We start from the raw sequence: 16,847 nt of genomic DNA, 5'->3' as shown, positions 1-16,847 counted from the left end.
TAACATGAGCTCTTCTTAAAGTTCTGATGTTCTTTTCGAACGCTTATTTCAGGTGAGATTCAGTCCAAAAATCTGTACAAGATTCCACTCAGAAACCTGGTGGGCAGAAGCATTGAGCGGCCTCTGAAATCGCCCTTAGTCTCCAAGGTCATCACCCCGCCCACCTCCATCGGCATCGGCATCGCGGCCATTCCTGTCACTCACTCCTTGTCCCTGTCCCGCATGGAGATCAAAGAGATAGCAAGCAGGACCCGCAGGGAGCTGCTGGGTAATGGCTCTCGATTCTTGTGTTTGCACTGTTTGTAAAGATAGCTGCTGGTTTTATCTGTGGATATTAACTGTCCTCAAAAACAATGAGCACTTTCATAAGGGATTTATAAAGAAATTATAGAGCACCTACACCGAGGAATACTATACCTCATTTACCCAATGACAGTGATGTGTCAGTCTGTATTTATTGATGTGGAAAGTGCCCAAACCATGTTCGGGGGGGAAGGGCAGTTTGTAAAACAGTAGGTCTAGTCTGATATGACTTTTTTAAACATAAGTATCTACCTATGTCTAATTTCCTAGGAAAGTGTCCAGAAGGGTTTATATCCTGAAGTCCTCATATAACATTTCACATTCGTATATCCAAAATTTTAATTTACTTGGGTTTTTTTTTTTTCCCATATGCTTTGTTTTCTTGCACGTCTGTGGTACAGTTCAGTTATCCTTCTCAAAGCCCCTGGACTGTGGGGCAGTTCTATGGGGATGGTAGAGATGTAAGATCTTTGCTGTGCCCTCCTCTCTCAGTTTACAGGTGGGCGACCAGACCAGAGAAGCATAAAGCACCATGATGATTGTGGAAACGCTAGACTGTTATAAAGATTTTTGTTCAGAATTTTGAAAACAAAATGAGGAAAAATGGAAACGTTATGTCAAACCAGTAAGAACTGGTTTGAAAACTTGAATTGGCGTCTGCACGGCATAAAACTGCAAGGACAGCTGGCCTTGGCACATGCCTGTCCTGCAGTAATGTTTCCTGACCAACCGGAGAAGGGGATTCGGACCACCTGACAGGGCAGACCTTGACATTGGCAAAGGCAGTTGGTTTTAGAAGCTGGTGCCTTCCACGGCACTTTTTAAACATATGCGTTGCTATTTTTAACCCACTATACCCTCAGAAAGCTTGATCTGCCAACTACTATTATATAAACCACTGTGCTTTTCAGAAATTGCATCTCTGAGCTGGAGAATTAGTTTCCAGTGGTAGGGCTGTAGATTTTCTCTCCTTCATTAAACTCCTCTGACTCTTTTTTTCCCAATACATATATTCATTCTAATCAGAAGAAAAAAGACCTTCTACCAACAAGACAACAAGAAAACCATTTAAAAATATAGACTTTATCATCATTCTTCCTGCCTCGATCCCAATAATGTACCAATACCCAACCAAGAGGAAAAGGGCATTTTCTGTCTCTGTGGCAGCCCTGTGGTAACGACCTCTGACCTGTGATTCTCCCCTGCAATCCAGGCCTCTCCGATGAAGGTGGACCCAGGGCAGAAGGAGCACCAAAGCCCAAGTCAAAAGCCCGGAAGCGGGTGGAAGAAAACCAAGGAGGCCCTAAACCAGGGACAGTGAGGTCAACTAGCAGTGAAAGGTAAAGAGGGACGCAGCCCCCAGCAGCCCCTTCTCAGGGTGGTGGCCCCTGAAGTCACAGGACAGCCACAGGGCCCTTCCTGCTGACTGAGGAGGCCATGTGCCGGCCCCTTCGGCCAGCCACAGCAGAGGGTTAGCAGCCAGCTCCTCCCTGAGGATCCCCAGAGAACACTGCCTGCCAGGGAGGGGCCCAGACAAACGGGTGACCTCACTAGCAATCCAACAAATGCACATTAAAGTACACTGAGACTTTTTTTGCTCGCCAGATTGACAGGGATTTTTTAAAACAAGAATGCTCAGTAGGAGTGACAGGCGCTCTCCAGTACTTGTGGTGGGCGTGGAAACAGGTACAGCCTTTCTGGATGGCCGTTCAGTATCACGCGTCCATGAATATTTGTTGAATCCCACTGATTTGTCCCCTGAGGTTCTCTGTGTCCCTTGATAACATCTTGCCTGCTCCTGTGTGGAGGGCAAGGGGGCACGTGTCCAGGCTCCATTGAGTCATTCGACACACATTCTTGGAGCACCTGGCACTGAGCTGGGGATATGGAGCTGAACTTCAGGGGTTCACAGGCTGGTGGAAAGGCCAACAAAGACATTCTAGGAATTACAGCATTCCAGGGTGGCAGGTGGTGCAGAAGAATGAGGGATGCCATCACACCACACCTGGGCCGGGGGTGGCGGGTCCCAAACATCAGGAAAGGCTGAGCCAGGTCTCATAAATCAAGCAAGCATTAGCCTGGCCCAGAGAGGGGCAGTACTCACTCACGCTTTAATCCAATGCACTTTCATTGAGCCCCTACTGTGTGACCAGGCCCCTGCCCTCGTGGACTTTACATTCTAGTGTGGAGAAACAGATAATAAACCTGTGAACAAATAAGCAAATGCTATCATTTCCATTAGTGACAAGCACTGCAAGGAAATCTATAAGAAGGTAGTGATGGGGGTGGGGCAGATAGAAGGTCTACTTGAGGTGGGGGCTGGGAGTCAAGGAAGGCTTCTTGGAAGAAGTGGCATTGAGCTGAGCTTTGAATGAGAAGGAGCTGGGGGAACAGCCTCTCTGACAGCAGGAATAGCAGGGGTAAAGGCCCCGAAGAGAGAGAGAGAGAGAGAGAGAGAGAAGAGAGTGGGTCAGCTTGAGCACAGACAAGGATGCAAGGTCAAAAGCAGGTGTCAAGAGAATGAGTGTCCTGAATGCAGGAGAAAATAGAGAGGGCGGGGCTGGGCTGGGAGGAGGCTGGAGGGGTCAGGCCGTGGGGAGCCAGGGGAGGGTTTTAGACAGAGTGACATTATCCCGACATTATCCTGATTTTCCACACAAACACCTGTGTGTCACCACTGGCCTTTAAAACCCATAACCACTCATGAGATCAGGCTGTCTGCCTGCAGAACACCAGCTCTGCTGGGGTGGGGGTCACTCCTGCACTTCCCCACCTCTCCCCCATAATGGCAGGGGGCTCCCGAGTTTAGGGGAACAGGAAACAGAGCAGCCAGCTCAGCGGTGCCCCAGGATCCGTTCACAGTGACCTTTCTCCTCTAGGATCACGTCGAGCTCCTTGGAAAGTCCTTCCACTTCCGAAGCCAATCCCGAGGGGCGTTACCAGTCGACAAGCTCCGACCCGGACCCTGTGGCTGAGAGAGAAGGCAGCCCTGTCTGGGGCAGCAGCCCCTTTCAGCTCACAGCTTCCTCGGACGAAGACATTATTGACTTGAAGTAAACAGAGTCCCAGTCGAGTTTGCCATCTTTAATTTTCTTATGGACGTTTATACTCTTTAACCAGTTCCGACATCAGTTCTCAACGAAATGTGGCTTTTAGCCTGTCCGTGGTCTATTGGACCAAACCTTCTGCACCCTCGGCCAGTTTGGGTCACTCTCCAATGTCCGGTGCCATCTTAACCTTTGTTTCTTTCTGTTCAGGAACCATCAGTACCCTTGTAATTAAAGGTGGTAGATTTCATTGAGGTTTTAGATTGAAACTTTGAATAAATCAAAAATGTTCATTCTTATTTACTGCAACCTTCTCTTATATTTTATATACTTAGATGGAAAAGTTATTTTTTCATTACAGTTTTGTTTTGTCACATACTGTGTTTCTTTTATAAAGAAAAGCCATTGCTTTGAAAATTTATTATAAATAAGTTTTCTTTCTGCACCTTTGGCCCCTGTTGCTGTTTCAGTTCACTGTGATTGGAACCAGCTGCGTTTCTGCCTACAGACTTTTGAGAAAAGCTGAATTTTTAGATTTTCGAAACTCCTGCTTCTTTCTCTTTGTGTCTCACAAAAAATAGTAAGGTATAGGAGCCTGTTAAAGAGTCTTAAGATTTTTGGGGGGGGGGGGTTATTGTTATTGTGAAATCATATAACCAAGAAACAGTTACTCTCCATCATCAAAATTATCATTCTCAAATTCCCTCCTCTTGTTCCAGTCTGCTTTGCTCTCTCACATGAACCAAATGATTATCCTTCCTCTTATCATGTATCTGCCTTCCGTTGCTCCCTCCTTAAAGTGAGAAGAAGATGTGAGTTTGGCCAGGTGGGAATGAAACAGTGAGATGTCAGCCTCTAGCCAGGGGAAATCAAAGGAGGGAAACCTAGTTTCACTGATATTGTAACAATTTTAAGCGGTGTGAAGAAGATAATTTACTTTTGGCTTTAGTCTGATGGATTCCATTTTATTGTCTCGTCTTGCCTATATTACCCATCAAAAGAAACCTGAGATCATTTGCCTGTTAAAGTGGCTCTGAGGAGCTCTTCTGCAGGTCTTCTCACTAGGTGCAGAGGCCTGCACTTGACATGACCTTGATCTGATAGATTTCACACAAGTTCTGGACCCTATCTCCTTCTGGGCCTTGCACACTGTGGGGAGAGCTCCCCTCTCTGCCTGTGGCACAGACAGTCCAACATGAAGCATCCGAGCTGAAGGCTGCCTGGTCCCCTTCAGCAGAAGGCAACAAGATCAACTACATACTGTATCTCAACCTCACCTAAAGTTTTGTGAATTAGATTTTATTATTCTTGCTTTTCAAGTAAGGAAACTGAGGCTCAGAAAGGGGCAGTGATTTGAACCTGTGAGTTCTCTGATCCCAGAGCTGTGCTCTCTCTCTCTCCCTGTCCACCATACAGAGCCAGGCTGAGAGCCTTGTATCAGTTGAATCTGGCTGGTGTTTTTCGTGTTAAAATACTCTGTAAGCTTCATGAGCTTGTATGTGTGTCTTTCCTGTCATTTTTCTTTTTCTGAAGTTTCTTACTTCTCAGCCTGGAATAGAAAAACCAAGGGCTATTCAGCCCATTCTTTCAAAGAGATTGGCAGCAAGTGGCACCCCACGATTTGACAAGAGTCACAGATCTGAGGAGTGGATGTAGAAACGGCAAGAGGTGGGCCCTACTAAACAGACTGATGGTGCTTAGCTTACAAAGGGGGCGCGGGAGGCTGACCTGGCAGCAGTGTCTGCTTACAAAGGCCGAGAAGTGAACACTGCACACTCACGGGGAGGGAGATGACCAGCCAGAGGGCGGGAGTAGGTTTGCAGGGATCCGTGGCTCAGAGGGCTGGCTGGCCTTAGCTGCGCTGGCGGATCACCCTGTTTACAGAAGCCTCTCTGCATAGCCCTCAGGCTGAATTGCAAAGTAAACCGTCTAAGTGCAGCGTTTGCCCTTGAAGTCTGAGGCATCCCTCCTCTCTGCAAACATCAAGTACCCACTGTCTGGAGCAGGAGATCATGTCCATCGGGGGAGGGAGAGAAGTAAACAGGTGATCACAAGCAATGATAAGTACTAAACATTTGTGACTGGAGCACAGATGCTGAGGAAGCACAGAGGGGCGGTTGCCTGTCTTGAAAGACAGTACTATCAGGTGACTGCACTATTCATACAGGCTAGCATTTGAGTACCTGGCATGTGCTTGGTCTTTTTATATATTGCCCCTACTCAAAACCCTCCTGCAAGATAACTGTCATCTCCACTAAGAGATGAGGAAACAGAGGGCCAGAGAGGGATTAGAAGCTAAGCCTATCACTCTCTTAGCCCTGGTTCTTGCCGGAAATACACAGCACTCCACCGCAGTTGCCCGCACCCAGAGAGTGCGGCATACAAACGGCGAGATTCTACAGCGCACTGACTTCATCGTACTCACCTCCAGCAGTGACCTGGGTGCACGCACATAGAGAGGCTGGCTATTAACATCCGCAGGGGACTCAAAATTGGGAGATATTAAGATGAAGATTCCAAAGTCAGGGTTACCTATGAAGTGAGTGGAATTTAACAAGAAGCGTAGAGCTCACTGATTTAAGCCCAGATCAGTCATAGCTATGAGGCATGAGGGACCCCGCCCAACACAGGACCTCAGCACCCGAAGGTCCTGGTCATCGTCGGCAACCTGGGCCTCCCCCCGCCCCACCCCAACCCCGAGTCGCGACGAGCACGGAGATGGGCTGTGGCGCCAAGGGCCACGCCTCTGCCCCGCCACCGAAGCTGGAGCGCCAGGCTCGGCATCCGAGAGACTGGGCCAGAACTGTTGTTTGGAGACTTTCCGCCCTGCGGCTCTACGTGGGCAGAAGTGCCCAGGCACCAGGGCAGCGGTTAACGCCGAACGGGAACCGCAGACCCGACCACGGAGGGGAGTTGCTGCTGCCCAGAGTTGGGGCGGGAAGTTCTGGGCGCGGCCCACGTGCTCCGCCTTCGTCCAGCTCCTAGCCCCATTGGTTGAAGCTAGATTGAGAGGCGGATCCAGGCACACGTGCAATCCCCGCCCTCTACCCTCATTGGCCGGTTCGGTGTGAGGCATCTATATGACCCCGCCTCCGAGCTCGCATCACACTCCTATTGGGTGGCTGTGTGCTCCGGCCCAGCTACAAACTCCGCCCCACCTATACACTGGACAGCTCTGTCCTAGGGGTGGTTCCAGCGCTCGTCGCCTACCGGCTCTTTGCTTCCATTGGTCCGTTTTGACTTCAAGGGCGGCTCCTAGCGCAGAGGCGAACACCGCCTTGCGTTCCCATTGGTTGCTCCCATACCAGCTGCCGTTCCGACCCCGCCCCAGAGCCACCACTCACCGTTCATTGGCTGGCTCTGGCCTGACAGGCCGGTGCAGGCCACACTCGCTGGACCCGCAGCAGTTCAGGCGTCGGAGAGGACCGGGCAAGCGTTGGCGGCGGACATGACGCCTGGGGACCAGGAGGAGACCCAGCCGCTCCTGCGGCTGCCGGGCGGCAGGTGAGCGGACAGGGGAACCCGAGCCCCGGGGGCGCTGCCTCGCCCCTCCCGCTGCGCCAGGCCCCGCTCACCGACCTCCCCGTCCCAGCAGCGCTCCCCGCGGCCGCCGCGTCTTCCTCGCCGCCTTCGCCGCTGCTCTGGGCCCACTCAGCTTCGGCTTCGCGCTCGGCTACAGCTCCCCGGCCATCCCGAGCCTGCGGCGCGCCGCGTCCCCGGCCCTGCGCCTCGACGATGCCGCCGCCTCCTGGTTCGGGGTGAGGCCTTGGGCTCACCCTCCAGCCCTCCTGGGACCCTCTTTCGCCCACCCTTAAGATGGGCGCCAGGACCCTCCCCCTGCCTGGCTTCGGGCGGGCACTGAGACCCTCCGCCGAGTACGTCCCGGCTCCCCTGCCAGGGGTCGCCCATCCCCTTTCTCCAAGGCCGTTGAGGGTGGGGTAGAGGGCGAGGTTGGGCCGCGGCACCACCGGCGCCCCCTCCTCAGCCGGCGGTCGCCCCGCCCCCAGGCCATCGTGACCCTGGGCGCCGCGGCGGGGGGCGTGCTGGGCGGCTGGCTCGTGGACCGCGCTGGGCGCAAGCTGAGCCTCCTGCTTTGCGCCGTGCCCTTCGTGGCCGGCTTCACCGTCATCACAGCGGCTCAGAACGTGTGGATGCTGCTCGGAGGCCGCCTCCTCACCGGCCTGGCCTGCGGCATCGCCTCGCTAGTGGCCCCGGTGAGTGTGTCCCCCAGCCTGGCGCCCTGGGACCGGGGAGAAGGAGCAGATCTGGGGGCCTTGTTTCTCCCTGGCTGCGGCCTCCTGCCTGCCTGGCACCATGCCCCTTCCCTGCTTCGTCTTCCTTACACTCCAACGGGCCTTGGAAATAGCCGCTGTTATTGTCCTTGGTTACAGATGAAGTGAGCCTAAGAAACCTGAAGTCCTTTGTTTAGGCACAGCTAGTCAGTGGTGAAGCTATTTCTGGAGCCCAGGATGGTGCCACTTAACAGGCTCTCTCTTTTGCTCTACAAATAAGATGGCATCTGTAGATGGTCAACAGAAGCCTCACAGTATGGCTCAGATCCCCCCCACCCTTGTCATTCAGACCACTGACTACAGTTAAGCAGGAAAATCCTGTTCTGGTTTGTCCCCAGGGGCAAAGGCTGCTGGGACCTGCCCTCCCCTTCATTGCTCAGGAACGGGTCCTCCAGCCACTTCCCCTGCTTCTCTCTCACCACCTCCTGACCCAGCACTTCCCAGGCTGCCTTTGGAGCTGGACATCTGGGTGAAATCCCGGCTCTGCCACTTACCAGGGCAGAGCACCTCTCTGCGCCTATAAAATGGGAATAATGGCATTACCTTGTGCTGTGGTTGCGAGGCTTCAGTGAGACCCTGCACATACAGCCCTGGCCCTCGCATGGCCTGTGGAAGGACTTTGGACCCTGGCAGCTGGGGTTGTGGGGTGACCCGTGAACTGCCGCTGGTCATGAGTTTGGATGATCAACCACCCACACCCTAACCTGGTCAAGACTGAGAGCAGTAGCTCAGAATCCATCCCTTTGCACCTACCACTCATTTCAACTGCATTTGCTGGGTAACAGCAGCAGCTAGGTTGGATTTTATATTTTGGAGGGTTTTTTTACTGGGCAAAAGCACACTTGTCTTAGATATGGGCATAAGGTATGGAATAACCTAGAAGCATAGGCAAGGGCTTTCTGGCTCCCGAGCCCAGAGGATGCCATGGCAGTCACTGGTAGCAACTGAGGTGAAGAGTTCCTGCTTTCACTCCAGGAGCACCACTCAAAGTATGGTCCTTGGACCAGCAGCCTGGGTGTCACCTGGAGTTGGTTAGAAAGGCAGAATCTTGGACCACCGCACACCTATTGCATCAGAATTTGCATTTTTTCAAGGGTATACATACAATAAATGAAAGGTTGAAAAGCCCTTCTCGCCCCCGCCCCACACACATAGCAGCCACTTCTATACCCTTTAAACACCTGCTGCAGATCACTTGGTGGGGGCAGGGAGGTATGCGGAGGGCTCTGCTGACCAGGACCTGCAGTTAGGAGCCCACTGGGCCTGCAGCTGCCCCAGCCAAGGCTCTCCTCAGCTCTGAATGGTTGAGACTTTTCAGTTTTAAGAACTCTTCGACCCCAAGTAAAATCCCATCTTAATTACCAACAGGTATATATCTCCGAAATTGCCTACCCCGAAGTACGGGGGCTGCTCGGCTCCTGTGTGCAGCTCATGGTCGTCATAGGCATCCTCCTAGCCTATCTGGCAGGTAGAGTTTTCGTGTCATCTCTCTTGATAACTGTTAATGGCTCCGTGGCTATTTTACAGATATAGAAACTGAAGTTCAGAAAGGTCAAGGGATTTGCCTGAGGTCACACAGCCACTGCCCAAGATGCCAGGTTCCCAGACCACCTCCCTGAGACCCTGGGTCACGTGGGTCTTGGGACAAAGTTCTGGGGAGAGCTGGAGAAGGTGATGTCCTCATCTTCCCAGAGCAGAAGCCCATTCCAGGAGTGGGGGGAGGGCTGACTGGTTAGGTCAGTACCCCGCTGTGTGGTGACAAACTAGGGTCCTGGGGGTGGAGGGGGCACTCCAGAGTCTTTAGCCTAAGAGCTCGGAGGACCCAAGCCTGTCTCCCTCAGAATCAGTACTGGATTTGCAGCCTGAAGGAGGCAGGTTCCAGGGGACCCGAGGGTCAGAGCTGGGGCCAGCATGAGGAAGCTTCCAGAGGCAGACTGGAACTGAGCTGGGATAGAAGGAGGGCAGCCTTCATATCTGACAGTCCCAGGTTAGGGGAATCTGCCAGTTACTAGCTGTGTGACCTTGGCCTAGTCACACCACCCCGGGAGCCTCAATTTCCCTGTCTTTAAGTGGAGATAATCCTACCTAGTCCGAGGCTGTTGAGGGATTAAGTGACACTGTGAAAAGTGCCTGGCAGCAGGCCCCAAATGAGAATTGTCAAGGAATGGCCTGAGAACCGCTGGGGGGGTGGGGGTTTTGGGCCTGACGGGCCGTGGCAGGGCCTGGGGCACGTGCCCTCTGGTTCTTCAGAGTAGCTGACATGCGGGTCTGTGGTCTTTCATTTTTACCCGCTTAACCATCCTGAGTCTCATTCAGAGTCCTGCCAGCAGCCTAGCTGCCTTGCGGGGCCAGCAGTATGCCAAAGCCCCTGCACAGACACCGACGTTCGGGACAGACATGTGGGTCACACCCGTAGAATTTCCTCCAGGTCATCATAATCTGCACTTTCATTGATCAATTTCTGTGAGTTTTGATTGACTGCTTTTCAGTGAAAAGTCCCCCCAGCTCTGTCCCTCTTCCTCTGCGGAGGCGCCAGCCTTGCCTGCTTCTCGGCAGCCTTCCTGAGAGTCTGCATGTAGGAGGACTATGCGTATTTATTCTCCTGCTCCTGCCTTTTAGACAAATGGTGCCGTGTACCACGTCAATACATAGCGAGCGCCTTTGTTTAATGGCTACATAAATATTCACTGATATACCCCCCATCGTTTCCACAACATTTAGCAATAATAATGACAATATCAACAACAAACCTGAGGGTAGCCATGCAAAGGTAGTGAGGTCCCCACCCCTTAAGCTGAGTCCCTGGGGTTGGCGAGGGGCAGGCACTCCCAGAGAAGGTCCAGGCTGGCTCACCCCAGCTCTGATGTCTGACCCACCCCGCCCCACCCAGGCTGGGTCCTCAAGTGGCGCTGGCTGGCTGTGCTGGGCTGTGTGCCCCCCTCCTTCATGCTGCTGCTCATGTGCTGCATGCCTGAGACCCCTCGCTACTTGCTGACTCAGCACAAGCGCCAGGAAGCCGTGGCTGCCATGCAGTTCCTGTGGGGCTCCGAGCAGGGCTGGGAAGAGCCCCCTGTCGGGGCTGAGAACGAGGTGAGGGGCTGGGAGCCAGAGCTGGGGGGAGGGGGCCATGAGGTATCACCCCTTTGCAGCCAGGGGAGGTCAGCACAGTCTGTTGCAAAGGCTGTACACACACAGTGGCAGGTGGGATGAGGGGTGTTGTCCTGCTCGAGCCCCGCTGCTTGGCTGGGCCCCAACCTTGGACATCCCTGGGAAAGCCTGAGCCTTGACCTTCCTGTCCCAGGAAGAGAAAGGCCGGGCCACATCAGAGGAAAATGCAGGTGCAGATTTGAGGACTTAGGTTTTTTAAACAGGGAGTTGTCAGGCAGGGGAGAAGACTGAGTCTCTGCCCCTTACCTGCTGTGTGACCTTCCCATCTTTAGCCCTAGTTTCTTCATCTGTAAAGTGGAAGTCATAGCACGTGTCTGGCAGTGGTGGTGAGAATCAGTGGGGCGTGGGGAGGCGCTTGGCCCAGGCCCAGACCCAAGGCTGGTGGGATTCGGGAACCCTGCGCTCTTTGCTCATACAACATCTTTGTGGATCCCCCAACAAATCAGGAAGGGACGTGGGGAGGTGAGGATCTTGTCACCTTACAAATCGGAGGCTAAAGTGATGCAGGGACCTGAAGTAGAGGCTTCACGTGGGGCCGGGACAAGGAGCAGAGGCTCCCTTACTCCGCCAGGCCTCAGGACGGTGGGCTCAAAGCTGGGGTGCCCTCGGGACAGGGTAGAGAGAAGCACTGATGCCCGGTCTCCGTCTGAGCAGGGCTTCCACTTGGCCCAGCTGCGGCGTCCTGGCGTCTACAAGCCCTTCATCATCGGCATTTCACTGATGGCCTTCCAGCAGCTGTCGGGCATCAACGCTGTCATGTTCTATGCAGAGACCATCTTTGAGGAGGCCAAGTTCAAGGTAAAGAGGCCTCTGCCCCGGCCTGCCTCACCTGGATGCCATATGGGTGGGACCTAGTTCCGGGGTCTTCGCCTGACCCGCCTCGGCCCGTCTCCTCAGGACAGCAGCCTGGCCTCGGTCATCGTGGGGATCATCCAGGTGCTGTTCACGGCCGTAGCGGCCCTCGTCATGGACAGAGCCGGGCGCAGGCTGCTCCTGGCCTTGTCAGGTGAGGCCCAAGGGTGACGGCTCAGCCCTCTGCAGGCGGGTGGCCCAGGCCAGCCTCCCACCACAGGCTGGAGGGTCTTTTCTGAGGTCCTCCTCCACGTTGAGGGAGGAGGACAACGGCTGAGTGTCCCTGAGAAAAGGCCAGACTTCAGGAGAGCTCTCACTAAGCACATGTTTGAGACCAGGCCCGTGCTAGCCGCATCGCTGCATCACACCTTAACCTTCACAGTGAACCTACAAGAAGGCACCATCAGGGCCCAGTGTACGATGAGGAAACTGAGGGCCGGGCTGAAGCGGCTCAGAAGCTTGTGGTCTTTCTGGGCAAGTGACTTTACCTGAGCCTGTTTTCCCTCTGTGGAACGGGGTAGCTGTGGGCCATTGTGAGGCTCAGGAGATGGTCCGAGTGAGGCTCCTCGTGTTCTGAGCCCTACCGAGCACTTGGTGCTGCTGGGGAAGCAGGTCTGGCCTCTGTGGCTGCTCCTGCTTCCTCAGGCCAGGGAGGGTCTGCTTCCAGGAGCTCCTTGGAGTTTGCTGAGGTGCAAGGTCCAAGCCGGGGCTGGCAGGGCCGGGCTGGGGTGAGTGCAGCCAGGCAGGGCTCTGCTCACTGCCCGTCTCAGAGGCATCCGGGCCATGTTGCTGTGGCCCACAGTGCACTGAGACTCCCGCCCCCCAGTGCCACGCGCCCAGGCCGCGGGCCGCCTCCCCCTGCCCTGTCCCACCCACTGCCGCGCTCCACCTGCAGGTGTGGTCATGGTGTTCAGCACCAGCGCCTTTGGCGCCTACTTCAAGCTGACCCAGGGCGGCCCTAGCAACTCCTCGCACGTGGACCTCTTGGCGCCCGTCTCCATGGAGCCCACCAGTGGCAGTGTGGGGCTGGCCTGGCTGGCGGTGGGCAGCATGTGCCTCTTCATCGCCGGTGAGTGGGGGGGCTGGGGGGGTGAGGGAGCCGCCCTGCCGCCCCCGGGTTCCTGTGGCTCCCAGCGAGGCCAGGCCTACCCACCCTCACCTCTGCGTCTGCAGCTCTGACCGTGTACCAGGCACCAGGCTGAGCCCGTCTCTGCTCCTCTCACACGACTACCACGACAGCCCTCCATGCAGGCCCCTCCTTGTCCCGTTCCGTAGCAAAGGCCTGATGCATAAGAAGTGAGGACAGGGCCTAAGACTCCAGGGTGGGATCCAGGCCCCCTCAGGCCACAGCTGGGCAGCCCCGCAAGGCTTCAGCCCAGGTGGTCTGCGGCGAGCCAAGGGTCCAGCCCCGTGGGCCCTGACGCCTGTCTTGCTCCCGCAGGCTTTGCTATGGGCTGGGGACCCATCCCCTGGCTCCTCATGTCTGAGATCTTCCCTCTGCACGTCAAGGGCGTGGCCACAGGCGTCTGCGTCCTCACCAACTGGTTCATGGCCTTTCTCGTGACAAAAGAGTTCAGCAGCCTCATGGTGAGTGCGGGCCCCGATGGCCTCCCCCTCACGCAGTAGTCGGCAGAGAAGCGCTTTTCAGAATTGCTCTTGTTGCGAGAGACTTGGGGTCCGTGGCTCTGCACGCAGGCTGAGGCCCCAGCATCTTGCGACACCATCTTGGTCAGGGGTGAGGGGGAGCAGACGGGCCGGGCCGGCGAGAAACCCAGGCTGTGGCCACTCAGGAACCTCCAGGCTGTTCAGGTGGAAGGACAGCAGAGCTGACCTCATCCTCCACTGGACTCTGGGGACACGGGCTGGGAAGCAGGGCTGTGAGAGAAACTCCGGCTCTGGAGTCAACAGGCCTGGGCTCCGTTCCCATCTTGGCCGCCTCCCTGCTGGGTGGCGTTGGGTGTGCTGTTCACCTTTCTCTGAACCAGCTTCCCGGACTAGAAATGGAGAAGGGTAGCGTACCTTCCTCTTAGGGTTGATGGGAGCGTCAGTTCAGTTCAACATTTTGCCACCTTCTCACGGATGGACTGACACAGACATGGTCCCTGCCTCAGGGCCTCCCATCCAATAGAGGGGACCACTCTGGCGCAGACAGTCAAGCCATTTGTTCAGTCATTCGTCCCCCCCAGGTCTCCTGGTACCTACCATGTCCTGTCCTGTTCAGGGTGCCAGAACAGCAGTGAATGGGATGGACAGGGTCCCCTTTATGACAAGGACTGGCATGAAGTGGACAGTGGTGGGAGGGTGAAGCACCAGGAGGCCGGGCTGGGGCGAGGGGAGGCAGGTCATGAGAGGAGTGGATGTTTGGGGCTGGACCGGACTCTGTAGAGCCTGTGCTGCCCTGGGGAGCATGTCAGGAAGACCAGAGCAGAGGCCTGGGGGCGGAAATTACTTGCCGGGAGCTTGGAGGGGACAGACAGTAAAGGAGGGGCATGGCACCAAAGGACCTAAGAGGACCTGGGGGTGTACAGTGCTGAGAGGCCAAGAGAAAGGCTTCAAGGAGCGGGGGCTGGGGTCACCATGTCCCAGAGGAAGAGGAGCTGAAAGGGAGCGGCCTTTGGTTCTGGCACCTGGGAGGTCACTGGGGCTGGGCTGGGAGAGTGGACTGACTCTGACCGAAAGTCACCGCTCCCTCCCCGCTCCACACACGGGCCCTGAGTGTCCCCGTGTGTGCACACGCCCCCATCGCCACCTGCCGATAGCTCCCCCATTTCCTCCCGCACCAAGAAGAGACTCCTACGGCGGCAGGGCCCACAGAGGGCAGGGCCAAAGCTGAGTGTAGAGCGGAGGTCTGTGGGCCCTGAGGTCAGGCACTGGGGGAGGAAGCCCAGCTGTCACTGGATAGCAGGTCTCTGACCTGGGGGCAGTCACTTCGTCACAGTGAGCCTCAGTGTCCCCGCCACACAACTTCCACACCTTGGACAGTGCTCAGCTCAGGCTTCTGGATGGTGGACCGCAGAACCCCCTCCACTCCCCTGAGCCTGGGCGGGGTGGGCCCCGACTGGGGCCTAGGCTTGTCGGCTGGGGCATGAGGGCTCCTGACCTGCCGCGTCCATGCATGGCCTCTCCACTCTCTTTGCAGGAGGTGCTCAGGCCCTACGGTGCCTTCTGGCTGGCCGCTGCCTTCTGCATCTTCAGTGTCCTTTTCACTCTGGCCTGTGTCCCTGAAACCAAAGGAAAGACCTTGGAGCAAATCACAGCCCATTTTGAGGGGCGATGGCAGCCCCTTCCCGTGAGTGGCTGCCCCTCCTAGCTGGACCAGCTTTGGGCCTCGGAGGGGATGGTGCCGGCCTGTGACTCCAAACTGAGCCTCAGCTGGAGCCTGGACGCCCCGCCTGTCCCCAGGGAGTCAGGAGCCAGGACTGTAGCCCCTTGGAGCTTTGTCCTCTGGGGCCCCACCTTCCTGCCCAGCTCTCTACAGCCCAGTGAAGCACGGGGACAAGGTTCCCAGCCCCTGGGTCCAGTTTCCACTGCTGCCCTGTGACTCGTGTGGAGGGAACATCTCGGAGACGCTTTGTTGTGCTGTGGTCAGTCCTCCACATGCCATCTCCATCGCGACACAAAAGTGACCGCGGAGAAGGGGGACTCTTGGTTCCTCGTTTTCTGGAGAAGATGCTTTTGGAGGCTGGGTTACTCCTCTCACGTGGCTGCATTATCAGGAAGGAACTTTGCCAAATAAATATTGGACTCGGAAAATCAGGTCATGACCTCTTTGTGTGGGCTGCAGTCCAGAAGGGCATTTTCCTGTTCCTTCCATAAAGCTAGGCTCCCACAGACTGTCTTGCCAAGAACATCTGTGGATCTGCTTTCTCACGGTCAGCTGGGCTTGCCTTTGGCACTTGGAGGTCATTTCTGACTCTTTCCTTGGGTTCAGTCCCCTGAATCATTAGTCATCAAATCTTGAGTTCCTCCTGCAAAAAAGAAGCCTCTCTTCATATTAACTTTAATGGAGCCAGAAGTCTTTTACAAATTACTTTTATTGTCTACTGTATAAGTAATACGTGTTTATTGCAGGAAAACTGGAAAACACAGATTTATGTAATATAATTATTTTTTATGGCAGTTAACCATCTGCTAGGCACTATCCTAAGTACTTTACAAATATTAACTCCTTTATTTAGATAAATAATAAAATATTCACACCTGCACCTTACCAGAGAATTTCGTTCTGTCTTAAAAGATCTCTCCCCCAAATACATGCTTCCCAGCATCACTACACAGAAGTGGGACGCCCTACTTCCCATTCTGTAACCTGTTTTTATTCACTTCTCAGGCTGTGCAGCCCAGCATGTGCCCACCTTGACATCTTGTATTAAGCTTTGTAAGGAGACCGAATGAGACCGGAGACAAGGGGAATGGAAGTGTGGAGTGGTCCAGGGCAGAGCAGTGGGGGACAAAGCAGAACAAGTTGCTTAACTTCCCTAAGCCTCAGTTCATTCATCTGTAAAATGGGCATAATGATGTTATCTCCCTCGTGGGGTTGTTATGAGGATGAAAGGAGATGATCATGTAAAGCACTTAGATCTGAGGATGGCACTGAATAAGTGCTCAATCAGTTTAGCTGCTGGTGGTGGGAAGGCTGTGCAGGTGAGGTTGGGAGGCTGTGGTGGAGACGGGGAGCTGCATGCAAGACTGGTTGTGAGGCTGCATGTGAGGCTCTGGGGGTGCTTCATAAGGGGATATTTGAAATCTTTACAAGTGTTTCTCTATCTCCTACCCTACCGCCTCAGCAACCTGTGATTGCTACCAGCACCTACTTATAGGTACCAAGGACTGTGGACACACACACTTTTCAGAGGTCCCCGTACACTCCTTTAAGGCCTTCCCATCAGAGCACAAGGTGCTTCAGGGACTAAGAGCCAGCCCCAGCTGATACCCCTGTATCTACCACAGGAGCCCAGTCCAGCACCATCAGGCACAGGTCCATGAAGAAGTGGGGCAGGATGAAACATCTCCAGAAGACAGGTGCAGCAGAAGCTGCGCTTTACCCAGCCTAGGATAGAAATGTGCATTGCCAGCCGACATCCACCCCATTTCCCACTCCCACCCCCAGAACAACTTCCAGGAGAATCCTGGCTTCTGAGAACGAGGCAAGAAATTCCCTAACATCACCCAGTGGACACGGGCG

At 54.9% G+C, this 16,847-nt stretch overlaps 2 protein-coding genes across 8 annotated transcripts in view; both read left to right on the top strand.

Annotated features, from left to right (window-relative positions):
- Positions 1-3,649, top strand: part of GARNL3 (GTPase activating Rap/RanGAP domain like 3) — a 153,280-nt gene extending 149,631 nt beyond the window's left edge. For all 4 annotated transcript variants that reach the window (XM_060300413.1, XM_030858623.2, XM_060300414.1 and 1 more), the window contains 3 exons: positions 53-268; positions 1,517-1,643; positions 3,183-3,649. In XM_060300413.1, the coding sequence (XP_060156396.1) occupies positions 53-268; positions 1,517-1,643; positions 3,183-3,360 (521 nt within the window). In that variant the 3' untranslated portion in view covers positions 3,361-3,649. The remainder of the gene's footprint in view (positions 1-52; positions 269-1,516; positions 1,644-3,182) is intronic.
- A 3,060-nt stretch (positions 3,650-6,709) lies between these two features.
- On the top strand, positions 6,710-15,872 carry SLC2A8 (solute carrier family 2 member 8). 4 transcript variants are annotated; one of them, XM_030858620.2, is made up of 10 exons: positions 6,710-6,854; positions 6,946-7,108; positions 7,358-7,564; positions 9,011-9,110; positions 10,533-10,732; positions 11,465-11,608; positions 11,708-11,816; positions 12,558-12,731; positions 13,104-13,249; positions 14,802-15,872. In XM_030858620.2, exons 1-10 carry the CDS (start codon positions 6,799-6,801, stop codon positions 14,970-14,972), a joined length of 1,470 nt encoding a protein of 489 aa, XP_030714480.1. In that variant the 5' UTR covers positions 6,710-6,798; the 3' UTR covers positions 14,973-15,872. The 4 variants fall into 4 exon arrangements, with proteins under 4 accessions (XP_030714480.1, XP_030714479.1, XP_060156395.1 ...); XM_030858619.2 differs by having other exon boundaries at positions 6,943-7,108; XM_030858621.2 differs by lacking the exon at positions 6,946-7,108 and having other exon boundaries at positions 6,739-6,854.
- Positions 15,873-16,847: the final 975 nt, after the last annotated feature.

Source organism: Globicephala melas, chromosome 6 (assembly GCF_963455315.2).
Source record: "Globicephala melas chromosome 6, mGloMel1.2, whole genome shotgun sequence".
NCBI lineage: Eukaryota > Metazoa > Chordata > Mammalia > Artiodactyla > Delphinidae > Globicephala > Globicephala melas.
The sequence above is the reverse complement of the archived record's forward strand: the minus strand, read 5'-3'. Positions and strand labels throughout refer to the sequence as shown.

Bases quoted from the DNA above. Each gene is read 5' to 3' on its own strand.
- SLC2A8 (XM_030858619.2), top strand. From the start codon at position 6,799: ATGACGCCTGGGGACCAGGAGGAGACCCAGCCGCTCCTGCGGCTGCCG. The intron at 7,565-9,010 runs GTGAGTGTGTCC...AATTACCAACAG, and splicing joins TCGCCTCGCTAGTGGCCCCG to GTATATATCTCCGAAATTGC. The intron at 11,609-11,707 runs GTAAAGAGGCCT...CCGTCTCCTCAG, and splicing joins TTGAGGAGGCCAAGTTCAAG to GACAGCAGCCTGGCCTCGGT.